General features: G+C 39.6%; 2 protein-coding genes across 5 annotated transcripts in view; both read right to left on the reverse strand.

Moving 5' to 3' along the window:
- Positions 1-9,444, reverse strand: part of LOC111873788 (codanin-1) — a 52,088-nt gene extending 42,644 nt beyond the window's left edge. For 3 of the 4 annotated variants that reach the window (XM_023868756.2, XM_023868754.2, XM_023868753.2), the window contains exons 1-3: positions 9,320-9,444; positions 4,561-4,652; positions 910-1,376 (exon numbers count right to left, since the gene is read on the reverse strand). In XM_023868756.2, coding sequence (XP_023724524.1) covers positions 910-1,376; positions 4,561-4,652; positions 9,320-9,403 — 643 coding nt within the window. In that variant the 5' untranslated portion in view covers positions 9,404-9,444. Of the gene's footprint in view, positions 1-909; positions 1,377-4,560; positions 4,653-8,119; positions 8,213-9,319 lie in introns of those variants that run through there. The other variant, XM_023868755.2, reaches the window with a different exon arrangement.
- Positions 9,445-15,521: 6,077 nt separating this feature from the next.
- On the reverse strand, positions 15,522-23,270 carry LOC111873780 (aladin; the record flags this gene model as incomplete). The annotated part of the gene is given in 7 exon segments (XM_033755208.1): positions 15,522-15,759; positions 17,131-17,252; positions 17,574-17,599; positions 18,382-18,510; positions 20,119-20,352; positions 21,029-21,358; positions 23,065-23,270. Coding segments are annotated over 7 exon segments (1,191 nt in total), but the record flags the coding sequence as incomplete, so codon positions are not given.
- Between the last annotated feature and the right edge of the window lie 4,399 nt (positions 23,271-27,669).

The raw sequence follows: 27,669 nt of genomic DNA on the forward strand, positions 1-27,669 counted from the left end.
GAATATGGAAAATGAACAACTGCAAGAATACAATACTGCAGATTGGAACAGCTACAACAAGGAACTAACTAAATTTTTATTTTAATTTTAGTTTTAAATTGGATTTTAATTACAATTTTTCACCTAGTCTTAATCTATATACTGAACTACATACAATTTGACAAGCATGTACAGCATTAACAGTCTGTCCATGCTTTAATAAAGGTAACTGATGCTGGTTACATGCCAACCAAAACATGCCCTACCAACATAGTGTTAGCAAGTTCAGACAGTGTGAAAAATGAAATTAAATCATAAAATCCTAGAACATCCCTAAAAGTGTTGAACAGTGATAGATGAAAAATTACAACATTAAGCTGTTCCTAAATGCAATTCTCATTTGTTCTCATCGTCCCAATATCTGGAATGCATCCCATAGTTACACTGTACTCGTGCTATGGTTCTGTCTATATTCAGGTGACATGGCAAGAACACACATTCAGTTTTCCCTGCATATACTTCTAGACCATGCTCCTCATGATCAGTGTCTAATATAGCTTCTATGCACTTATGGTTTGTCCAGAAAATTGACATCAGCAGCAACAGACCAGTAGCTGATATATTCAATTCAATGCCAGTCCCTCCCAATTTTCTTTGCACTTTCATACTATGAAATCAAGTCCGAGGAACTCTGCTTCATGTCTTTATTACATTTTCTGATTTCTAATGACAGAATTTACTGCCACCTGAGTATCAAGAAGAAATAAAATTCATAAACTACTAAAATTAATACAAGATTTTGTAACACTGAATAAAAATAAATAAGTTCTAATAAAAATATGAAACTGATGTGTACTAAAGACATCCCTGGAGACTGACTGCTTTGTTGTAAATACCTATACTCCATAACTGATGCACATGAATACAAACCCTTAGATTCTTCAGTACCCAGTCGTGTTGGATTGATTCTCTTGCGTGACTTGCTTTCCCTGCTACCAGAAGGTTGCAGCATTTGTCCTTGTGCTCCAGTGCCCTTCTTCTTACCAGATCTTGTTCCCTTCACAATGAAATCCTCTAAAATGAAACATCTGCGTGTGGTGTCAGAGTTGCTGTGTTTGTGATCCTGCACAGGGCTACTCTGTGCAATTGGTTTCCCAAAGTCATGTGGATCTCCTGCTGTCTTCCTCTTTGTCACACATGCAGTTTTCCTCTTGCTTCTCTCCTCAATTTCTGAATATGAAACATCTGGAACATCCAGAGCCTTCATCCCCATGTTGCCATCAGCATGGTCATGCTGACTCGGGGGAAATGGAGCCAAACGATCTTTTCCATTATTTTTTTTCTGAAATGGTCTGTTCACCTTATTTGAGGCAGGGAAATTGACCAGCTGTAAGATCCTGCAACATCAAGAAATCAAACAGCAAGTGTTTTACTGGTTTCAACACAATCTACAGTGACAGACATACCAGTACTTTACCAAAAGATTAATATGATTTTCATGAAACATCTCCTGCCTATGTTAATTCACATACAAGGCTGTTGTGACATGTATCTTCACACTGGGTAACAATAGCAACATGGAGTGATCTGTCAGTACAAAACTGTTCCAATAGAACACACTCTGGAGCAGGCTTTTCACACACAAATGGCAATCTCACATAAAGTTCATGCTGCATATTGCAGAAGAATCAGATCTTAGACTTTAAGACAACTTCTTCATATATTTAGTCTCCAGCAATTAGAAGTCCATATTAATGTAAAAGTGAGATGACAGCTTCAAAATTATGAAATTTTGGGTTACCATGACAAAGAACTATCGGGCATTAATGCATCACATTAATGTAAGTTATGCAGTAGGTCACAGATGAGTGAAAACCTTTCCTTCAGTGTATCAAGTCTATGCTGTAAATACCAATAATATTCTGATGTGGATATGTGAAGTGTAGCACTCCATGTAAACCAGATGCTTTACAATCAATAATCTGTGTATTATTTGTGGGAGAGAGCAATTAATGTGAGCATCAACATAGCATTTCGTAACATGTATGACCGGTAAAAAAAAAATAGGAAAACACAGGTAAAGTTAATAGTATAAACACTTACACAACTAATAATAAGACTCTTTATGGTGGATTATGTTAGACATTTCTCGTTACTATCAGTTTTTAGATCAAAGGATATACACCGAGCGATTAAAACAAAAAAATATAAAATGATGATAAGACCAGTGTTTTATTATGGATGTGAGGGTTGGACGCTAAACAAGAAAGAGGAATCAGTCATCAATTCTTCCAAGAGGAAAATCCTAAGACGAATTTATGGACCAATAAAAGAGAATGGGATATGGAGAATAAGATATAATAAAAGAGTTATACAAATTATATAAGGAGCCAGAGATCTCAGTGACGATAAAGCTTAAAAGACTGCAATGGGCTGGGCATGTACAGAGAATGGATAAGGAGCGTATCCCAAAGAAAATATTATACAGTACAATAGTGTAACCGTACACACCCTTCACGGAGGTATCTTATCTGTTTATGCTTAGCGATTGGGTTTGGCTGTGGAAGCGAGATGCCCCGGAGGGTTCATGGTCCTCTGAACTGGCCTTTTGTTACGAGGGACAGAAGGGAGGTTGGTGAGTCCATTGCTTTCGGGGGGGGTGTAGGTATACCTCCTTTCGTCCGTGCCTGTGGGGGTGGAGGACCTGTGGATCGAAACTTCTAGAAGGTGCAGACCGGAAGGGGTCCGTGTATTTGGTCATGAAAACCTCCCAGTGGAAAGTTCGAGATGGCTAAGAACGTGGTTTCTGGAAGCAGCAGCGGGGGTAAGGAGTTAGTTAGTGAGTAGAAGCCAGGGAGTTAGTGAGTAAAAGCCAGGGAGTGAGGGTGTTCATGTGGGACCTGTGCTAGGGGGTTAACCGATCGAGCCCGCATCCAAAAAAAACGACGTAAGCGAGCCAACACCAGTGTACCCCTGGGATATAAGACTCTTTCCGCTGAATTTAGTCGAGGCATACACCGCGTGGTATTAAAGCGTGTGGGGACGGGTGTAATAGGTGGTAGGAGATGTGCGGGGAAACCAAGAACTAGATGGATTGATGCGGTGGAAGAAGATGCAAAGAAGTTAATGGGCATAAGGAACTGATAGAGAGCAGTGCAGGATAGAGAGGAATGGAGGTGCTTGATAAGGGAGGCCAAGGCCCGACATCGGGCTGTTGAGCCATAGAAGGAGGAGAATGAACGTTTAATACAAGATTTAAGGAATACACACATGCCACAAAAGCAAATAAAATTTGAAGTATGTCTAATATATACTCAAAGCAGGACACAAACATGGCACAATCAATGAAACACTAGAAATACTTCATAATGAAATCAAATGTCATTTACTAAACATACTACATAGAATTCATACATATAACCTTAGTAATCAAAAATGAATAACACATTTGCAGATACAAGGAATCCCATATTTGACTTAATTTAAATAACACCTCCATAAAGTCAAAACAACACCCACCCCTTCCTTTCCATCTCCCAGTTTGTTACCCCCCAATACCCACTATCATGTAACTACATACTTCAGTCACCTTACAATATCATAATCATCTACATCCTAGGGAAGCCCCAAGACAAAACTGGGCAAGCAAGCACATGCACAGAGTTAATAAATTATTCTGCACAGTTAATTACAGCACTCTACAGAGTGCCAGTAAAGCTGTGAAGACTATACACCCTGCACCAACAGAATACAAACGCCTTCACCCTAAACAGCTACAACACAATGTGGATATTGTTGCACATCAAGGAGTTGCACGGACATATGTAAGTACAAATTAAAACTAATTACAATTTACAAAATTACAAACACTACACCTCACAATATGCAAAACATTTAGAAGAGTACTATCTTCTTGGATACAACGCCACGTAGTCCGTTGAAAGCAACCAACGTTTTGGAGGAACACATCGCCTCCATTTTCAGGGTCAAATAACCACAGATGAGAACCTCAAATCATACAAAACATTTTTACAAATACACCGCCACAGCAGACATCCATAGCAGCAAGAAGAATGCAAGAGGTAAAAATCCATCCATAACACCCCCGAGTGCCCAATCATATTATTATTACCACAAAACAAAGTTATCTGCACTACAAAGAATATGCACACATACATTTAAATCACACACAACTGAACCCTAGTTGTTGACTTTGCTTTGTTCAACATTACCATCATCATATTATACATACTAACATCATATGCAAAACAGCTGACCTTCATTTCTGTTTATACAATTCTTACATTTAAAAGAGTGGTTGTTACGACGTACCAATTATGCTGATCTTAATATCTTTGGATGCAGATGGTCATTTCCTCTGTCCCGTAAGTGACCACATAAGATCCCTAGAACTCCAAAAGCCAACACCTGAATGTCAAGTGCGTAATTAGTCACCAGCAAGAATTTCTTCATCACTGGTGGCAACTAGGCAACCATACTTGCTGACAACTGGCAACATCCAAATCAAATCCAATGAGCTTTAAGCATGCTGCCAAGGAGGCACATCTTTATTCACATTACCTTGATGTCTGCTCCCTTAAGAAGTTCATAAAGTAAGGCACAAAATCTTTCCTGCCGCATTTCACATTCTCCAATGCTGCAGGGCAGTCAACCTGTAAAATTAAATTTTCCAGTGAGACAGAAAATTCGTCATCTGAGTAGTGTGTACTATGTCAATCAACACCAATTTTGGGGAAACTAGGTTTGAATTTAGGGAATCAACTGCTTACAAGTGACTTAGAACAAAAACACTCTGAAATCTCACGCTTGCAAGTGACACAAACCTATGGAAGTACAGAGATAGTGCAATAAAATGCAGAGAACCGGATATTTGCATTACCTCGTTCTTACCCAAAAGAGAACATGGCACACTCAAATACTCACGCAACTTATCACACCTGCTACAGAGAATACTTACATGATTTCACTCTACTTATGAAGTAAGGGTCAAGGGCACAAAATTCCTTTATATGGCATGAAAAGCTGTCTGTGTGCTTAATCAGACACCATACCATGAAGATGTATAGGTGACGGGAGGAATAGCTCTACATATTCTTAACCTCTGAACTGCAATTCAGCCATTATTTAATGATTGTGATCAAACCTGCACGTAATGTAACAACTCCAAATTTTTATGGTGGAACGCTGCACTTGACATATCTTATTTCAACCCCAAATAGTGAAGAGTGCAAATGCAGCCAAGAACTCAGTGGCCAACTGTTGGCCAATGCTGTTTCAACATGAACAGGGCTGATCACTGTCAGGAGGGATCATTAAACTGTGGCCAGACTACAGATGGAGGTGAGTGGCAAACATCACACAGCAGCCACTTTACCACTGGGGAAGAGTCCCCAGTACCTACACAGGCTGGGCAAGCTCCAGAGCAGGTCCAGAAGCTATGGAGAAGAAAAGAATCCCTTTCTCCTGATTGGAATGACACCAGAATACCTTTGTTATTTAGCCTGTAGCCCAAGCGGCCTCCGTAGTCTAGCGGTAACGTTCCCGCCTCATGACTCAAGGTACGCGGATTCAAACCCGGCAGAGATCGTGGAATTTTTAAGGGCGGAAGAATTCAGGGAACAAGACCTCCGGGAGGGACTTTAAGCCGTGCGTCCCGTGTCGTAGATTTATGGCACGTAAAAGATCCTCATGTCTCTAGGAGACCTCTGAGCAAAATTAAGCAAAAATTTCCTGCCCAAGTAGTTTCCAATGCCTCTGGTAGATGGGGGAAATATCAGGTACCAACGGCCGACCTCGTTGGCTGAACGGGGCTGATAGCACGCACCAATACCGGTAGGGTATAGTGACAGTAGAAATTAAAGGGGGACGCACAGTGGACTAATAACTGGTCTAAGTGCATGGAGAAACCCACCCCCTCTAATAATAATAATAATAATAATAATGATAATAATAATAATAATAATAATAATAATAATAATAATAATAATAGCCTGTAGCCCAGTCACTATATTGACTGAGCTATCTTTCATCTGGATCTCTTTAAATTACAGAAGCATCACTAACTGCTCTTCTAAAGCACAATAGATCACTGTGGTCGCGGTGCAAGGGCCAAGAAGGCCCACCCCTTATACATTAATTCATTCAACTGCTCTCCCATGATTGTCATACAGTTCTAATGGCTGGTCTGTCCAAGCAGTAACTCTGTACACTGAAAGTCATATAGAACAGTATGCCACTCCTACCCATTTGCATGGTTCAACGTAAATGTTACATACGACAATTGCTCTACTGTGCTTTAAATATGCCATACATTCAGCTGCGAGCTTAATTTTTCTGATCCATACATAAGGAATGAATAAATCTAGAGTGATGAGGTTTCCACTGGACTGTTGTGAAATGAACGAACTCCATGTTCATGTATCAACAACCTTTTATTTTCTGCAGCTGGGCAGGTCAGTCTAAATAAAAATGTGATATCATGGTGATCACTGTCAGCAAATCGTGTGTTCACAGAGGTTGAACAAGTATATGTTTTGAATGAAGTTTTCAATGATGAAAATACTGGTGAAATTAGTTCAGATGGAGATAGTATTTTTGACAGCGATTACATAAGGCTGGTGACTTCAGAAACCCACGTGATTAGTGACAGCGAGAGTAGCAATGGTAGTGATGAACAAGAACACATAAACACAGAACTGGGAGGGGTGTCAAATTGTTTGTGTGGAAAAATATAGGCTCATATCCTGTTGCAAAAAAAATGTTTTGGTATGTATGATCCTCAGTTCAACACTGGTGAACTCAGTGTCATGAGTATATTTCAACACATTTTGCATATAGCTCTTCTGAAACTCATTGTAAATGAAACAAATAGAAACGTTCAGCAAGAAATTTCAGAAAGTGTCAGCCCCTTCACATTTCACTCCAGGATTGGGATGTGTGAATACGTTACAGTTGCTGAAACGTGTGTAGTTTTGATGCATGCATTCCAAAATCTAATGGCCATAAAGAAGTTCAGTATGAAAACTTGCCTAGATTTAGACTACAATCACACACAAAAAAATAATTCAGTTCCACTGGGGTCAGGTTGTGGCCCGTGTTGATTTGACACAGAATGGTCGTTTCTTGGGAGAGAGCAAGATTTGTATCTTTTTTTGTATAAATTATGTCAAACAGGTTCATGCAGTGTACATTCCAAGCTACAAAGATTCAAATATATTGAGAAGTTCAAGGTTAAAGGTGAAATTCAATGATCCTAAAAAATTAATTTCTGTACATGTACCATACGTATTTCATTGGAAAGACTATTTAGTTCCCTTAAAAAGACTAATTTGAGCCTTATATCTCAATTATGGACATAAAAGCATTTTAAAACATAAAGTATAACCATAAACGGCACTTAATAACTTTAAATATCAATAAATCAGAAACGTTTGTACATACTTGCCTAAAAAATGGGCATAACTCACCCACATGAATGACTGTACCTCACAACATTTCATTAAAATTCGAGGGGTCAAGTTAAATCTTGTACTTCTTGTACGAATTGGACATGGAATGTCCCTGCCTGAAAAGTAGATAACCACAGTCCTTGGAAACAATTAATCCTGTGTATATTTTCTTATCCAAATAATGCACAATGACCATTCTTCTATAAAATAATTCTGGCTGTCTTTCAGAATACTATGACAAGCACACATATGACGTTCTTACTCTGAAAGGTAGCAACAACGGACAGTCACTCATTTATGGAGCTGAGCACTTCTTGTCAAGGCGCCAATTGTGCAGCTACTCAAGAACTTCCCACCATTTTATGGGGCCCAAAGGTTCTTTACTGTGTTCACAGGATCCTAGTTCCATTTTAATTGTATTTTCAGTTACTTTTAGTATAGTAAAACAGAATTCACAAAGTAACTACTTGTTGTTACTGTATCACTTTTGTTTCAATTAAGGTATAGTGGAACAAAATTCACAACTCTCATCTTGTGCTAAAGTAGAGAATGGTGCATTTGTCACATGTTCCTATTTTCTTGCTGCAGTTCAGTGTTGGCTGCATTTGAATTGAAGAATAATTGTTGCTGACATGCTTGTCAACAACGCAAGTTCAAAATAAATAACTTACCTCTATATGTATACTACAAACTCCATCACAAATGTAACACTTTATTGTAGTTATTGTTCCACTTCTTTCACACTACATGTTTCAGTCCCAACCGACCATCATCAGGTGTATTTCACTTCATGTAGCTGTCACACTGCATTCAATATTAATATTTAAACTCCAGACTGCCAATTGTTCATTGCTCTGTCATCAATCGGTATCCGATATTCCAGAACTTGCCTTGTCAATTTTTTATATTTAAAATCTTTATTAATATTCATACATCGATTGGTTTAAAATTTTAAATTCTCAATTTAGCTTTAATATTTAAAATTTAAATTTAGATTTAAAATCAAAATAAGCATAGAGCAGGTATCTCTGTGATTGTGATTTTAAATCTAAATTTAAATTTTAAATATTAAAGCTAAATTGAGAATTTAAAATTTTAAACCAATCGACATATGAATATTAATTAAGATTTTAAACATAACTGACAAAAATTGACAAGGGGAATTCTGGACTATCAGATACCGACTGATGACAGAGCAATGAACAATTGGCAATCTGGAGTTTAAATATTAATATTGAATGCAGTGCGACAGCTACGTGAAGTGAAATATACCTCATGATGGCTGGTTGCGGCCGAAACATGCAGTGTGAAAGAAGTGGAACAAGAACTACAATAAAGTGTTACATTTGCGACGGAGTTTGTATTATACATATAGAAGCGTGGAATGTAACAGGATGCTTAAATATAATATAATTTACCACTACTACTGTAACATCAACATTTTCCATTCTTCTAGAGTGGCACGTGGAACTGGCCTGATACCGACAACTGGTTCTAGAAGTTATTTGTTTCTTGGTTCTGCGTTTCATTCATAACGCTTCTGAATTAAGATCCATATAATTCCGATATGTTCCACGTGGTTAAATAATTTAAAGCAACGTGAAATACTAGGCTAAAGTTAGTTTCGACAATTCGGACTACAATTACAAATATAATATAAAGAAAGCAGTCTTCTGGAATGTAGCGCCGTGTAAGACTGCTTTCTTCATAGTCACCGCCGTGAAAACCTCAAAGCTTACATAATATAATACAAATTGAAAATATAGTTTCCGTGGGCACTGTGTTCACCAGAATTCCTACCGTACAACACATTTTAATTACTGCGATCATATTATACCGACAAATATTACGGTTTCCTCTGCTACAATTACCATTTGATCTGTTGTCAACCATGCAATTAAATCATCTACAGATATCCTGCGACAAATTATATCATTCAACACTTCCGCCGCCATTGTGACAATTTGGACGATTTGGACCGCGGGCTCCAATCGTTGCCATCGCTGCTAACCTCTGGTAACAGTAGATGGGCAACTCAAGCAATGTCACGGCAAAAGAAGACATACAACCCCTGCCAAGAGCTCAGTCGGTAAGATGATTAGCTCCTTTCCCAATACGCCGTATTCAACCCCTTCAACCCTTTGCTCACAACCTGTTTGAAAGCTGCATAAAATACTTTTTTTCAGTTTCCAGTATTGTAGTTACTGCAGTGTATTATAATTTAAACTTCAAAGCTCCTCCAAATACACAACCTTTTACATGTCAGTCTGCACAACCCTCACATTTTACCAACATAGGGCATAGATCCAGCGCAAAAGTGTTACCCACGATACTTAGCATTCAGACCTTTTTCATATACAAGGCATTCACCAGTGAATATTAACAACAATATACAGATGTATAGCCATTTAACGAACTGGCAGACATACCTCATGCATGGCCGTGCAAATGGCAATGGTTGGAGAGCTGTGTGCTCCTACCAGAAAATGTTCCCATGCCAACATCATCCAAACCATAAAACCTTTCCCCCATTGATCATCAACTTAGAAAGCGTGGAGCATTAAAATGGGGGCAAGAAAGATCCATCCTGATACTTAATATTGAGGAGCGCCCCCTGGACCTGATAAAGAGAATCCGGATATTACAACGCAACAAACAGCATTAGAGATAAATGTTGCTAAAGAGACTGTCTCTAGAGTACTGAGTGAGAATTTGCAATACCCATACAAATTACAGTGAACCCAGGCTTTCAAGCATGCTAAATCCCCAGCACAAGAAACTTTGTGCCTATGGCTTTTCAACAATGTGTGAGTTCTCTTTTGAGACGAGGGAGGTTTTAATACAGACACAATCATACACTTCCACAACCATTACTACTGGGGAGAAGGCAATTCTAATGATGTACTCCAGTTTAGACACCAGTAAGTTCTGCATTGAAATTTGGGTAGGTATTGTGGATGACTGGCTGGTATGACTGCATTTTTTTGCCATGTCAGTTTACAGGCTACCACTAATATCTCCTGTTAAATGGTTTGCCTGATCTACTAAAAAGTGTGCCACTGGCGGCAGGCGAATGCATGTGGTTCATGCATGATGGTGCTCCAGCACATATCAGCCATGCTGTACAAGATGTCCCCAACATTACCCATCATAACTGCTGGATAGAGGACCCATTGTGTGGCCTCCAGACTCACCTGATTTGAATCCTCTGTATTTCTACCTGTGGGGGCACAAAAAGACATTATATATTGTTGTTTTTCATGTGGAGACACTTCACCAGCGCATTGTGAACATCTGTCAGACTATCCACAACTACCTAGGTGCCCTGAATGTGTTTGAAAGTCCATGATGAGACATGCCCAGCCACATCCTAAGCCTCGTGAAGGGCATTTTGAGCACTTCTTGTCTGTCTTTTCAGTGCTGTTAACTTGGAAAGGAGGCACTTGCAGATCCACATTTATAAAAAATTGTTTTCTTGTTTTGGTATATGCAACTCATCTTCAAAGTTTGCCCAAACATTTTAGATTCGCCCTGTATAATTAGCTCTCTTTAATCAAACACATAGCACTTGTAAACTTCATTAATAGCAATGCACTTTTAGATTCTCTACAAATTGCAGTCCACTTGAAGGGCCTACATAAATTGCATCACACTAATAGGACATATATAATTGGAAGTGCACAGGTACTCTGATTCTGGCTGATTGTTTACAATGCTCCCCATATGGGCAGGGTGTCTGAATGCAAGCTCAGGGAGTAAAACAGATGCACAACTCAGTTATCATCCCCCTTACTTGCTCAGTGACAACGAACTCAAATTACAGGCATATCAACAAATGAAAACAAAATATTTTATAAACAGCAAATTAATACTTATATAACATACATGCTTGAAGAGTGTGCCTAAACATAAATAAGTATAATTTGCAAAGTCAATAGAAGGTCCGTCGAGTGTAACAATGTTTTTAGGTCACTTCTTTATCACATCTGCCTTACATGTTTCGGTTTAATAAAACCATCATCAGAGGCATATATTACAAACACATGAAAACACTGGCGTTGTTTAAATGCACACAGTATATGCTGCGTGGACGCTGCTACAGTTGTCGATGTGTAAAAGCACAACACTTACTAGGAAAATTGAATGCACGTTCAACTCTCGCATTCCATTCGAAATTACCCTCAAATTAAACCGTCAATGTTAAAATATTTAAAAGTTTAAAACATTTGAAGTAAAATGTTAGGCTCCTCCTTGTTAATTCATCCCGAAAATGGGAGAAGTCAGCTTGAGGTTGTGTATGCTTATGGTCAGATGTTTCCTATGCGTTGTGTGTTGTGTACAGTACACAACACACAACGCATAGGAAACATCTGACCATAAGCATACACAACCTCAAGCTGACTTCTCCCATCTTCGGGATGAATTAACAAGGAGGAGCCTAACATTTTACTTCAAATGTTTTAAACTTTTAAATATTTTAACATTGACGGTTTAATTTGAGGGTAATTTCGAATGGAATGCGAGAGTTGAACGTGCATTCAATTTTCCTAGTAAGTGTTGTGCTTTTACACATCGACAACTGTAGCAGCGTCCACGCAGCATATACTGTGTGCATTTAAACAACGCCAGTGTTTTCATGTGTTTGTAATATATGCCTCTGATGATGGTTTTATTAAACCGAAACATGTAAGGCAAATGTGATAAAGAAGTGACCTAAAAACATTGTTACACTCGACGGACCTTCTATTGACTTTGTGATTGATAGTGTAACGGACCAAAAATGAAGCAATTCAAAAAAAGTATAATTTGCTTTGCATATTTTTAGTTACAAACACTCCTGCTAATTGAAGGATCAATACCTTGCACTGCTTAAGTTTCGCCAGGCTTTAAATGTCTGCTTTGATGGTAGATGCTCTTCAGCTCTGATTTAGCTTGCTTTAAATAAGGAAATCACTGTTCACATATACAGGTATCTCCCAACATAATGTATCGCCACTTACCTTATTGGTCTTCCAGTGTGCAAATACATTAAGAAATTCGTAACCTGGATTCCAAATCAGTGTAGCAATAGAGCGAATCCAAAACACACACTATGTCTACAATAAAATTGTAATGATACCGCATAAGGTTATAGTTACACAGTGTGCCAACAGAGCACTACAAGTGCTGGTAGCAAGATGGTACTAACTCTTCTGGTAGGTGGATATGTCAACAGTAGTCTCTTCCACATATTCATATAAAATGCTTACTTAGAAGAGCTCCTTCAAATGTGTATTTTATATTCCTTCAATATTGACTGCCATGATAGGACTGTGAATATATGAAGCAGATTCCTAATAATCGTATAAAATTATATAATTCTTGAGGTTTTCAGATCAGGGTCTATTGAGATTGTCATTCTCTGCAGTTTTGTGTGCAGCTACCAAGGTTTCAGAGGGACACACTGCCCGCATTTTCAGGGTTAAAGTGTATAGATTCAGAAACAGGATTATTTTCTTTCTTCGCACCTTCTCATGGGGTCCTATGACTACTGCCTTATACACTACGGTTATTGGAAAGGTCCATTCTCCCTCACCATTCCATTTCCCACCTGCAACAAAAAATACTAATGAATCCCTTACAAGGGCGTTGTTTTCCAGCTTTTGTTCATTTCTTCCCGTTGGTTCCTTTCTGTGCCCCTTTCCCCCTGATTCTACTGACCACTTCCTCATAACTTACTGTGTGTTACTTGTCTGTTGTGTCCTGTTGTGTACTACTGCCACCGGGCTAAAACCCAATTGCAGTATAATAAATAAATAAATAATAAAAATAATAATAAAATAACTTACCTACATAATAACCAAGCCTATTTCTGGTCCTACATGCTTCAACCCTGAAGATGGAGGCAGCAAGTTCCTCTGAAATGTCGAAACCTGTCCATAAAACTATTTGATATCATAATCCAGAAGAGCACAGACTTAACAAGCATGCAAGTCTGTGACTTATAATGCAGCGAGAACTGCAGCCAAACCATGATGGCAGAGATGACTTATCAAGCAAGGCAATTCCTCCAGCACATGGTGAATATTCCACGTTATGTTCAACATCATTCAGGTATCAGAAAACTAAATGGCACAATTATTGCACAAATTTAAGCCTAAAGTTCACCTCAACATTAGCATTATAATTTTCTAGAAATAACTGCATAAAGTGCGTGTTTTGTCAGTCTGTGTGTATGCCAAGTGATTTGATCAAAATAATGATATGGTTCTCATTGAACTGAAAAATGTCCAACAAAAAAATTTAAACTCACTAGTCTGACATCTGCCATCATAATTTTCCAGAACTTCTTACATGAAGTATATATTTTGAAGGTCTGTGTGTAGGCCAAGTGATTTAATGAAAGTAATGAGCTCATTCTTGCTAAACTGTAAAATATATACATGTGCAAAAAAGAAAATGTTAACCATTTAAGAAATACAAGCTTTACAAAATCTAAAGAAAATAGTGGTTACACAGAATGCTAGACTCTACAAGATAAAGGTAAAATAGAGAAAAATTAAAAGATGCTGATACTTCAGAATATTTGGGAAGTGGAATACACAAGTATACCTCAGACTTTACTGGCTGGTTATAAACAAAATGTCAAATAAAGTTGTAGAACAAAAATATAACATAGAACAAAGATGAACCATAAGTATGCAAAATTCCAGTCTTAAAATTTACTTTGTATTACATGACCAGGAACTTCGAAATTATGTGCGCAGAAATATAATTTTGGCACTTTAAAATGAACTCATCCGAAAATGTTGCTGTAGGGCTGTCACATCAACTGTGATCCAGCCTATGGACTCTGCACTTCAGATCAGTCACAACTATGCAACTCAAATATTCTGCAGTAGGTCACACATTATTTCAGTCTTTCTGAACATATCAATAAGTGATAACCCAGTATCTCATGTAATAATTTCAGAAGAGACAGAAAAGGAACACTTGCAAGAACAGTGTTGTCCACCCAGTTGTTGCTAAGGCTAGTCCAAACTTCTCAATTTTTCAGGCAGACTTCTGTACAGGTAACTGCCACAAGTGTAGGAGCCAGGATAGCATAGTCGATATAGTGACTGGCCATGGGCTGGACGACCGAGGGGTCGGAGTTCCATTTCCAGTAGGGTAAAGAATTTTCTCTTCTCCAGTGTCCAGATGGGCTCTGGCATCCACCCAACCTCCTATCCAATGAGTACTGGGGGCTCTTTCTCCAGGGGTAAAGCAACCGGGGTGTAAAGCTGACCACTCATCTCCAGCTAATGTCAAGGTCAAGAAAATGTGGATCTATATATGCACACCCCCATATGTCTTCAAGGCGTAGTACTTTATTAGTTAAGCACAGGGATAACTTTACCTTAACTGCTACAAGTTCCTGGATTATCTCTACTGACCTGAAGGTAGTCATAAAGAACATGGAACAGAAGGAGATAGAAGTTCAGAATATTCATATAAAATTAATTAAATGAGAAATTAAGTTAAGAAAGAGATTTTAGGTAGAAGCCAAAATATTAAGTTATAATTTAGGATCAAAAACATGCATTCAATTTGGATACATCTGAAAGCCACATAACTGCCAGGAAAGAAATTAATATAATTTGAAATGAAGAGCCAAAATACTGATTAGTGAATCATGTGTGGCAGAATATAGAGCTAGGGATCTGGACTAAGGCATATGTTGTAACACATACTGCAGTTAGAAGCTTATGCAGTTGGTCATGCATATAATATTAGTAGATTCAGAAGGGTTCAGACAATTGTGTAAACACTAAGGATTACTGGGGTTTTGGACTTTGTCCATCATCCAACATTCTAAAGAATAAAATGTTTCCGAAACTGAATCTGTTTTCATCCTCAGGCGTGGGGGTGGGAGATCCTACTCTGTTGGGTCTGTTAGAAGGAGCTAACCTCAAATCACTGGATCATGTCCTGTTCTTTAGAACATCAGATGATGGACAAGGTCCAAAAGCCCAATAATCCTGATAAATAAGTCATTAGTTAATGAAAGAAACTGTGTCTGCTTGTGGAACACATGTACCAAATACAACTTGCTCCAGTATAAATAGTTACAAGTGTTTATTTCTAGTCTGAATCACATACCAACTGATAATACAAAATTTTTTGTTGCCAAATCGAATGAAATGGATCATGGAGACCTGAAAGTAGATGTGAGAGAGATATTCTTCAATGAGTAGTCTGGACTACGACCAGTCTCCTGGAGGATCTTTCGTTCAGATTTGAGATCTGTATGCAGCAATGGGAAGTACTGCACACGCCCACTGGACCATGCCTGTAAAAATGTACATTCTCTTGTTGGTATTTTTTTTTTATTGCTAGTGGCGTGGGACTAAGTCCCTTGTACTGCAGCCACTTCTGGCCTATTGTACCACCCCAGATGATAGGTGAGAGTGATTGTGGAGCAATTGGTGGAATGAAGATTGGCAGGGGAAACCGAAGTACTCGGAGAAAACCTGCCCCAGCGCCACATTGTCCACCATAAATCCCACTTGACCAGACCCAGGATTCTGTCATGTGTTTGGAATTCAGAAGGGTTACTTCCATGGTAATTCTAACAGTGAGTCTCCATGGTTACAACAAATTGTTAGAAGCATTGTGTAATGAGTCAGTCTTAGATAGCCGACATCGAAGCGAGTGTAGCTCCACCCGTCGCTGAGTACAGTTGAAGATTGAAGAGTCGAGTGTGTAAAAGTGAGCGTTCAATAAATATTTGCATTGTGTGTGTGACTATAGATGGGGTTTGGATTGGTGGATAAATTTACTGGCCACTTACAGGTAGTAACTACAAATAACTATAACACTATCACTATCTCCACACTTTACAAATCACTGTTGCAAACATTAAGTCTTCAGAGTCTTCACTAGACATTTCCTGGTAACAGCTTCTAACAATGGCTATTCCTCTGCAATGTTTTCACTAGACGTTTTCTGGTAACGAATGTTAACGATGGCTATTCCTCTACTTCTGTGCTCAAGTTCAATACAGAACTGACTGCCAACTATCAATTGACTTGGTTTCCCCAGTTCTCTTCTTTCTAACAACTTGGCGCAGACTACACGGGCAACAATCTTCATTTTCATATGCTAACTGTTTTTTTGTTACTGCAGGAATGTGTTTACCAAGCTGTTGCCCAGTAACTGGTCTGGTATAACAAGTGAGCATTCAATAAATATTTGCTAAATCCAAGACCCACGTGAAGTTATTTGTTGTGCTGCATAGGCAACACGCGACAATATTATATCTGATCCACAAGATATATTAGCATGATGGAATGGATAATTTGATGATCTTTNTAACTGGTCTGGTATAACTGCTCATTTCATGATCACTGATTAGCAACAGCTATACATGCTATAATATAAAGCCCAAAAAGTAAACCAATGAAAACTTCTGTCTTCTAGGATATGCCATCCTGTAGCATGGTTGACTGTTATTGTTTCGGAATAATCTGCTGCTTACAGCTTTCATTCTGAACACAGATTATATAGCATCATACCCAAGATGACAGTAATCTTCACAGTCACTGCTGTGAGAACCTCATATCCTGCAAACCAATAACAGTCTCTGCAGCATGCAAAGTTGGTGTTAATCTGCAAATCAATCAATCATACTTAGTGCATGGAACCTGTGAATCATACTTACAATGGTGAGGCATGCTCCTTCTTCAAAATTCTGCTGAAAACTGATGCAGTTTGGAATTTCTCCAGACACACCTTGNTTAGATAATAGATAAGACAGTTGAATTTCAAATAGGCATACATCATCTATTCACAGATTTCAAAGCAGCATATGATAGTATAAATTGTAGAAGACTATACTGTATATAGTGCGATGGAGAAATGTGGAATCCTAAGGAAGCTCATAAAATTGGATCAAATGAAAATGGCAAAAGTTAAATNGTTAAGTCCTCCACGACAATGCCCCACCCCACAAATCGAAGATCGTGCATGATTTTTTGGCCAGAAAAGGGATCCCAGTCCTTGATCATCCTCCGTATTCACCAGAATTCTGGTTGTTCCCAAAAGTTAAGTTGGCANCAGACTAGAGGGACTATATTCTCAAAATCTATTCAGATATTGGCCTACGCAGATGACTGACATCATGTCTTGCCCTATGACAGGTCTTAAAGAAAATTTTACATCCTTTGAAAAATCAGCACACAAAATGGGACTGGAGATTAATCAAGAGAAGAAGGTATATATGTATAGTGGAAGCAAAGAAAACTCCCCCAAATCATTGTCTCTGGGTGAATATGTCTTCCATAGAGTTGATGACTTCAGGTACCTGGGTTCTAACATCAACAGAGAAAATAATAGAATGGTGGAAATAAAAACACATTTAACTATGGCTAACAAAGGTCATTATGGACTTAGGAAACATTTGAAATCTAAGATCCTCCCTAGAAATATGAAAGTGGCAATATACAAAACCTTGATAAGGTCAGTATTGGCATATAGAGCAGAGGCCTGGGTCCTTGCTAAACAGGATGACCAGTGGCCAGGTTATAAAGCTTCTGAATTGTATTCAGGAGGTACATGGCTCAAATCTCAGACGAGACACTGACTATCCTGATCTACACCTTTCACGGTTCTCNAGGGCCAGCGCATAAGGCTGACAAACCTCACCGCCATCTGTGAGCCAACCGTCTAGAAAATGTGGGAACCTCAACATCTCACAACCCTATACGCCTCCACGGCCTGTTACATGGATAGCTTTACTTATTTTTATCAGAGAAAATCAATTGGTTGAAATGTGTAGACACAGGCAGACTTGCACTGAGATGATAATATTACCTCCTTAGGCAACATATCTTTCAGTGAAACTGAGGTCATTTTGGAATATCCGAGTTCACAGACAGTGACACTATTCAACCATGTGTGTACACGTAGTTACCATGGGGACACCTGTAGCACAGCATGTATTTCTGTTGAGAATACGGCTACAAGATCTGTTTTCTTGAAGAGCACAGCCAAGCGCTGCCCCCTGGCATCCCATGCCAGTGATGTGACAATACCGCCCACTCTGAAACATACACAAGACAGGAAACATTACTCATCAAATATGGCACATCCACCATTCCATGTTGACTGCAACATGCTGCCTACTTTCATCCTTCATAACTTCCCTGTTGAACTTAAGAGGTGCTATCGGAACGTTCCAAGACTAGGTCAAAAATGAAATACCGGCTTAAAGTACTCAACTTTGCCTCCCATCTCCTTCAATATAGTCTCATTGGGAACATATACAGCAATGCCATCTTATTTTTTCATGCTTCAAATGCACCGTGGAAGTCATTTTCCTTAATGTTGTCAAGTACCACTTGCAATTCCCTTTGGGTGTCAGATACTGTTTCTAAACGTTAAACAACATTCCTTTAGTTTCATTTTCAATTTGGGGAACAAAGCGAAATCACAAAAGGCTAAATCCAGTAAGGAGGGAGGATGGGAACAATAACCATGTTGTTGTTGGTTACAAACTGTGTGGTTTTTAGTGACATGTGGGTGAGTGCGTTGTTGTGATGAAGGAGCAATGCAGTGCATGTTCATATTTTCTGTTAAGATCTCCTGGAAAACTCCATAACTGATGCCAACGGTGTCTGCAAGCTCATAGATTGTTTAGCAACGGTCTTCATGGATGAGTTCTTGAATTTTTCCAACCTTTTCTGTCATTTTGCTGGTGCTGGTCGCCCTGAATGTTCATCATTTTGAACTGACACTAAGCTGGCCTTGAAATGTGAATGCCATTCAGAAACCACTGTCGAGCTTAAAGAATCTTCTCCAAAAGCCTCATGAAGCATTTGAAGAGTTTTGTTAGCCGATCTGCCGAGCTTCATGCAAAACTTGATGCAGACACGCTGCTCAATTTTACCATCCATTGCAGATGAAATGAAACATGAAGTCGTAAAAGCACTTGGGTAAAAACAGTGCATGTTCACAGCACGATGTCACGTGGCAGACTAATGCAACAGGCTTGCAGAAGAGTGACCTTGGCCTCCCCTCTCTTTCATCTAGGCAGTTACAACAATAACAGTCAAAGTACTTTCTAATACCACCTCACATATTAGCAATTGAGAATTTATTTATTTGTACCTCATTTAACAATTAAAAATAGGTAAAGCTGTTACTGTGTGTAACTAATTAAGTACTACGCAATAAAAGCGTATGGGGGAGTGTATGTATAGATCCATATTTTTTGACCTTGGCACAAGTTAGAGGTGAGGAGTCAGCTTCACACCCCAGCTGCTTTGCCCCCCTGAGAAATCACTCCCCGTATGCATTGGATAGGAGGCTGGGTGGGCCCAAGAACAAGTCTGGATGCTGTGAAGAGAAAATTCTTGACCCTACTGGAACTTGAACTCTGATTCCTCTGTTATCCAGGCTGTAGCCAGTCACTTGTTGCCATTATTTCAGATTGAGGAAAAAAACAGTCAGGACAGTTGGTGCTCCAGATGAAATTCAAATCGGACATCTCCTGAATATAAGCCCAAAATGTTACCACTTGAGCCAACTTACTCAATGGCAGTGCTGAAACTAAGTTTTAAGCAATAGAAATTCAGTAGAACCAACCAACTTTACAGAGACATGTAAACCTGAAAATGACAAACCATCATGCATTCTGAGAGTAACTCACCTCTGCCCTTCTTCTAATTCCACCTCAGTCAAATCCACGACAGGAACAGCAGTCTTGGAGGCTTCATCAAGCTGGAAAACAGTGTCCAGCTTGCTAAATGTCAGAGAATAGACCATGGGCTCCTCTGAGGTAGCAAACAGCAGCACAGAACCACAAGGACTCCAGCATGAAGCCTGTACATGTCCAGACACAACAGTCCACCGCTCGGGTAACCACCGATCTGTGTTCCACACCCTGTCACAAACAGGAGTGGGCCATACAGACAGTTTTTTTGGGGGGGGGACTTCAACCATAGTGAAGAAGTCTGTGTTTAAGTCTGAGAGAGATCAAAACTTTTGTTGGTCACTATGTTTAATAAAGAGTTGGTGGTAAAGACTGCTACTTTAATACGCTATGGTTACAACCTTCTGTCAATAGGTGAAAATTTCCAGAAGTCTACAGCCTAATTCTGAACCAAAAGCTTTCACCTTTGCCACTTTGCCTTTGCCACCTTTATCAACAAAGAAATTATATATTTGCATAAGAGAAGACATATTATTTGTTGTGGCATGGTGTACAACAGTAATATGCTGTTAACGAATAAATGTATTAAACACCATTCCAAATGGGTTAAAAGTTGGTTCAGTGAAATGGAAAATATTATCACATATCTTTTAAATAAGAACAGAAACTTCACTAGATGTGTGTAAGTGCAAACACATGTGTGCATGTGTGGGAAAAGAGTTAAAAGACTTCAGGAACAATATAAAAAAAAACAAGTTTGAATGGATTTGGGCTGCTTTGGTGCCTGCCCATGAAGACAAAGTTCCACAGATCAGGACCATGAGAGTCCGTAACCATTCATTTGGCCACTTCGCATGCTATGATATTTATGCTAAACACCAGAGAATTATGTGCATCATCTTCCCACCTGAATATCATGCCAGTCGTAGCAGCAAACACCTTGGAGCCATCTGGAGACCATGTGACCAGAGACACACCTCCACCACCCACACGTCTCAGAGCCACAGATTTCTCCATGGCCACATCCCACACATACATAGCAGTGTCAGCTGCAGAAGCTGTCAGTAGTACATCTCCTTGTGGGCTCCAGGTGATGCTGGTGACAGGTGAGTGGTGAAGTTTCTGTAGCACAGTGGCACAACTCATGGAGGGTCTGGTCACAACTGAGTTTGGGTCCAGCTGCCATACAAACACCCCTCCCTCGCAGCCTACTGCCAGCTCCGATGCAGACAGTGGCCTAGTGGATGAAAACAGAACACCCTATATAAGTGTCAAATTGACATGTATCATTGAAATGTAGCAGCCTCCTCCAATTAATTTTATCAACAATTAACAAACTTCATGGAGCAGAATTCTTTTTGAAGAGCTAACAGCTGTTCACCTAGTCAAGAAATTCCTAGCACTTTATGGAACCTCAAAGTTCAGTACCATGTTCACAAGAGCATTCCACTAGCCCCTATCCTAAGCCAGATAAATCCAGTCCACACGCTTCCATCCTCTTTCTTTAACACCCATTTTAATATTATGCTCCCATCTATGTCTAGTGCTTCCAAATGGTCCCTTACCTTCAAATTTTCTGAATAGAAATTTATATGCATGACACATGGCCACCCACCTCAGCCTCCTTAATGTAACCATCCTAATAGTATCTAACAGATACAAGTTATGAATACAAATATTATGTTTTTGCACATTATTCATCATCCTGTTTTTATTTAAAAGACACAGTTTCGGAAACTGGATTCTGTCTCCACATTCAGCTAAAACCTACTCTGGAGATAGGGACTAGCTCTATCAATTGGGTCCAATTGAGTAGGTTTCACCTGAAGATGGAGACAGAATCCAGTTTCTGAAACACTGTGTTTTGAATAAAAACAGGAAGATGATTAATGTCCAGAAACATAATATTTGTATTAATGTATCATTGTCACAAACTCTTAGATCTTATTTACAAATTATGAAACTCATCATTAAGTAATTTTCTGCACCTCCTGTAATAATCTGCCATGACACAGAACAAGAAAACTGAAGTCCCATCTACTCCACCTGTTGCATACTCACTCTCCTCTTTGGCATGGTGCTGTTAACATCACCTACCAGTGTAGATACCTGGAGAGTCATCCTCCTTATGCTGTGCTGATATGGCAGCTCTGTTCTAATGGAATGCATTGTGCCCAGAGTGTGCCATTACAATGTTGCCAGAAACTTAGGGGAAACTGGGTTGGCCATATCTAAATGCTGCTTCAGACTGGGGATCAGAAACAGGCTAACCATGTGGTAAATGTGCTGGCTATGTATCGCCCTGTATGTGGCAGCTTCTTTCTCTTCCTTGTGCCCTTCCTCCCAGTAATCTGCTTCCTCTCTCCTGCATCCTAATATTCTGCTGAACACCTGTTCTCAAACATTCTCTGTGTTTATTCTTTCCCCCATACAAAAGCAACAATCAGAATTATGCCAGGATTATTATCAGTGTCAGAAATGAAGCATTTGTGACACACTAACAGACATACTGAAGTGAATGAGAGTGGTTATATCAAGGACAACAGGCTTCATATTTTGACTGATAATCATTCTTGTTCACTTCAATGTGATTGTTAAACACATTACAAACACCATGCGAGCAATGCTGTGTTTCTGACACAGAGGGAAGCCTGGCCTCATAGCGTTCTACAGTCCCATTTTAAGTTTTTACATTTTTAAGAGGATATAGGAAGACAAAAATATTCTGAACTGAATGGTAGCAGGTATTCTTCAAATTTAACATTCTTAATTTCATCACAAATGCAACTAATTTTATTAGCCACACAGAATTTCAGTATTTCTCAGTTTGACCTCTAGAGTTCAAAGATTTGTTCTCTTTAATAATATTACTATACCAACCCCTAAGCTCTCAAATTATACTTTTAATGAGTGAAATACAAATATAGCAGAGTTATTTCAAACCTCCATGCCATAGAGGACACAGCACGCTGACTCTTGCACTTTAGAATGGGTGTGAGGAATGTGTTTGAGCTGTACACATGAACTGAATCATCCCAAGCTGCAACAGCCAGCTTGGTGCAGTGTGGGTGCCATGCCAGGCAACGAACAGGACTGACAGGCCAGGCTCTTGTCTGCGATACAGCAGCAATCAGCTTGTCTCCACTCTCCTGCAATAAACACATGCACACATGACATCACTGTTATGACACATCCATCACAAGAATTTTATTTGTAGGACACACAATCATTCAGATTGCTACTAAAATGGTAAAGTTGTTCCTGTGCTTAATTAGACAACATGCCATGAAAAAGTATTGGGGAGTGGAGATGTAGCTCCTCATACCCACTATTGGGAATAGAAGGTCAGTGGTCAACTTCATGTCCCAGCCATTTAATTTTCAGGGAAGAAACCCCCAGTATACACTGGAGAGAAGGTTACATGGATCCCACAGCCAGTCTGGAGGCTGTGGAAGATAAAAAAATCTGCCTTGCCATAAGAAAACCAATTCCTATATTGCACAGCCTCTAGTCTATTCACTATACTGACTGAGCTATCTTGGTTCATAGATATCTACTGCTCCTTTCAATACTGACCATCACTACCATTTTTTAAAGTTGCTTATTTAATAAGATTGTCAGCAGTGAGTCTATGCAGCGTGGATGATTGATTAATGCGAAGAGGTTGCTAGAATGAGAATTGGCAGGGGAAACTAAAATACTTTGAGAAAATCCTTCCCAGAAAAGCTTTGTCCATCACAAATCCCATATGACCTGACCTGAGATTGAACACGGGCTGTTGTGGTGGTAAGCCAGGGACTAACCACCTGAGCTATGGCAGAGCCTATCATTACTATTATGATGAGACTTCTCAGCAAGCAAGATGGCTCAAGTGGTATTGCTTCTAACAAACCAAGGAGGTGCCCAGTTCAAATATCCAAACTGGGACTCTCGTGGTTTTCGACAACCCCTCCCAAAAAATTTCAGGTTGGCAACCCAATTAGGTAATGACCACTTCCTTCTTTATCTTTTACAATTTTTTATTTTCAAATCATTGTATCATTCAATGTGACACAGTCTGAGCCATTAACAGCATCACTAAATAAACCATAACCAAATAAACAATGGCCTGTACTGTATGGTGTTTAAAAATATGGTCTACAATTATATACAAGACAACAAATTCCATTCACTACAGGCACCAGCATTATGACACAGAGCCCTGAATTTCAAATCACTTCATACAGAAATGAATGCCACTTGTTATCGCATCTGTCACTTTGTGAAATGTCAAAGTATTCAAACTAAACAACACAATGGCATAGCCCCAAAAAGTACTGCTTTCTACTGTCGCATACTAACCCCATCAACGGCACAGCAGCCTTTTGACACTAAGTGGCTGCCAGCCATTGCTTGGCATGAGTACCCATAATCATCTGTGGTAGCTAGTGTTTCACATGTTTCCTTTGTCTTGATTTCGCCAATTATTTCAAGCTTGTAACAGTTATGGTCTACCAACATGTAATAATAAGCCAACGTTTTGCAGCACTGAAAATTTAATCATGAAGATAGGAACAGAAGTGATGAAGCCAGTTGCAACAAGTCTGATACTGAACCACATGTGGCAGGAATTCAGGAACCAGTATGGTCAACTGTTGACATCACCTCTACAGACAGGAAGTTCACTGGCTTACAAATTTATCTGCCAAATCAGGCTTGCACAGACTTTGCGAACCAGGTTGTCTACAATTTTCTTCCTATTATATTATTAACGGTGCACCACCTATCAAAAGATGATGCAGAAAATCATATTTCTCTTTCCATTCCTTCATCCCTTTTGTACCTTAATTTCCTTCCCTATTCTCTCCTGTATTCTTTCTCCATTTCTTTACTTGTCATCCCAATCATCATTCTTGTCCCCATGTTCTAGCAGCAGCAGAAAATACATTACATTTTCTGTATCCTCACAACTGCACATTGGGTTTTCAGTGAGTGTGAAAATAATGGGCTATTATTTAAACACAGATGTTTCAGTTGTTCTATTATTATTAAAATGAGCAAGTTTCTCACCTGAGCTATTATGCTTTCTATTCTGGCTCCTAGATTTATAGGAAGTTTGTGCAGGCCTGGTAGAGATAATGATACTGCAGCCCCATAAATGAATCTCTTAATCACTGATGAACTTATAAACTATGTAAGAGTACAAACAAATGTCTGTTACAGTCCCATAAACCTCACCTTCTTCACATGACAAAATTTCAGAAGACGTGACATCTATATATACTTAACCTGAGCAGGGCAGTTTGTCATGTTTGTTACTCTGTCATTATGTCATTTTCATGGAAACAAAATGTAAAACTAATCTGAGTTAGTTATGCTATGACAAGAAGATGACAGCAATAAATGACACTTTTTGAGTCTATATTGCAGTGCTATGAGTCAGTATGACACTGCTGACTTTTGCTGAAACAAGGTTATGTCTAGACAGGTCCAAATACAGGAGGACCATTTGACCCAGGTCCCTGGCCTAGGGGGGGACCCAAAATATACTGTCACGTGTTGTGTATGTCACATGACAAATAACTTTTACTGGGTCTCGGATTTAGCAAATCTTTATTGAACACACATGTTTACACACTTACGAGTATAATTATTATCCACTACTTCACTGTTATAATTACTTCTTGTACTGCTGATCTCGGTGAAGTCATCTATTCTTCACTGTTACTCTGGCGGCTGCTATATTTCAACTCCCTGACCGTGGCTGGATCTCAACTGTCTTCGGCGATGGCTATCCCAATACAGTATTCATCTCAAAGTCAAAGTCACATTGCAACTGACGGTCAGTCTTGATGTCGAGCCATTTGGGGCTCATGACCAGATATTAATTATTACCGTTTGACAGTTACGGTCTTGTTTCTGTGGAGCGCCTTCTCTGATGAGAAGATGGGTCTGTCTTTTGTATATGCTGCAGGCCCTTGCCAGCGCAGTCTTCCTCGGGTCTGAGGCCCTTGGGACTCGCAACCATATTTTACTGTCTCAGAATTGAGACTTCCCTTTATGTCACCTCCTACGACTCACAGGGTCACAGTGGAGCTATTCGACCCCGCCTCCACACAGGGTAATGGAATTGCAGTTTCTCCTAAGAACCATCAATCGGACAAGTGGGAAATGCAGCTTGACCTCTGTTGCATAATTGCCGTAGTTACAGAGGCGTTGTTAGGCAACGCTGTCAGGAGGTGTTTACCGCAACACTGCATAGCAACGAAGTCTTGGCTCGCCTTGACTCGGCACTTATATGTAGTATTCTGGTCAACAATCACGTTCTGCATCCTGATCTGGTTATCGCGTCATGAAATGTATATATGGAAGTGTCATCTTCTATATTACACTTTATATCCTCACAGACTGACCTCCTGTATTCTTCTGTAGTCTTGGTTCCAATTGGTGAGCTTCCGCTGCTACAATTTCTCTCACATGTAACTCCGAGAGCTGACTGCCCCGACTCAGTCTTTCATTGCCTTGGCGGTTGCTATGCAATGAACCTTCTGTTGTCATGCAACGCTTTGAACAATTCGTTTGTGATGCCCCAAATTTGAGATTAGAAAGAGTATGGTATTACCCAAATGTTAAAGACTTGCGAAAAGAGTTTCGCAGTTATTGCCGTAAATTGTAAACACCGGGACTGGCAATTAGGTTAAGAATGTGAAGACTCAGCAAGTCTCGGTGTACTCACAAAGCAAGACACTTGCCTCACTCAGTTCACTGGATTTAATCGAACAAGACCGCATACACAGCAATCAGACGCAAGGGGTCCGCCCACAACCACCCATGAGAGCCAATGAGGAGGTTATTATGAGGATTGAGGACACTGAGGGGGGAGTCACCCACCCTCTTTCGTCAAGGCTGAATCAGCGGAAATAAACCCTTAAATGAGGGAATTTCGGGGGACTTGGGGACGTTCTATCACAGAATATTCGGTTGTCAGCCGGAGGCTCTCGGCGACATGTATACCATAAGAGGGTGGACAACGGCTGTAATCTACATTTGTATTGCAAGTAAGTCTCTTTGCTCATATACGCCATGCTGTTAAAGGTTGTGTGAATTCAAGTGTTATTGGGAGATAATGAGGCAGTATCCAGTGAACCAAGTGAGAGTCAGGGTAGAACAGGGTAGGAATGTATGTACAGTAGCAGACGAGGATAGGAGTGCAGTTCAGGCACCTCCCCTTCACAACTAGGACGGTAGAATGAGTTTAGCGAGAAGTGTCATGTAAACTGATAAGAGCAGGCCTTTTCTTAATGTATTTATTATTGTAAATAGACAGGTGTACATAGTGGAAAATGTACGCTGGGAGTTCTGATTCACCCATTAGTAACCATCCTGTCCTCAACCGAGCCCGAGCTTCCCTAGCCAAGACCGCCGACGGCAGCCGAGTGCAACATACATGTTAGCGAAAGAGAATAACCGACGAAAGTAATTATAAGTTCTCACCCCCTCCCCCTGAGGTGTAACATCGTTACCTTTCATCTCCTAGGAAACATGTTTGTTTGCCCCAGGCAATGGCCC

Source organism: Cryptotermes secundus, unplaced genomic scaffold, assembly GCF_002891405.2.
Source record: "Cryptotermes secundus unplaced genomic scaffold, Csec_1.0 scaffold214, whole genome shotgun sequence".
NCBI lineage: Eukaryota > Metazoa > Arthropoda > Insecta > Blattodea > Kalotermitidae > Cryptotermes > Cryptotermes secundus.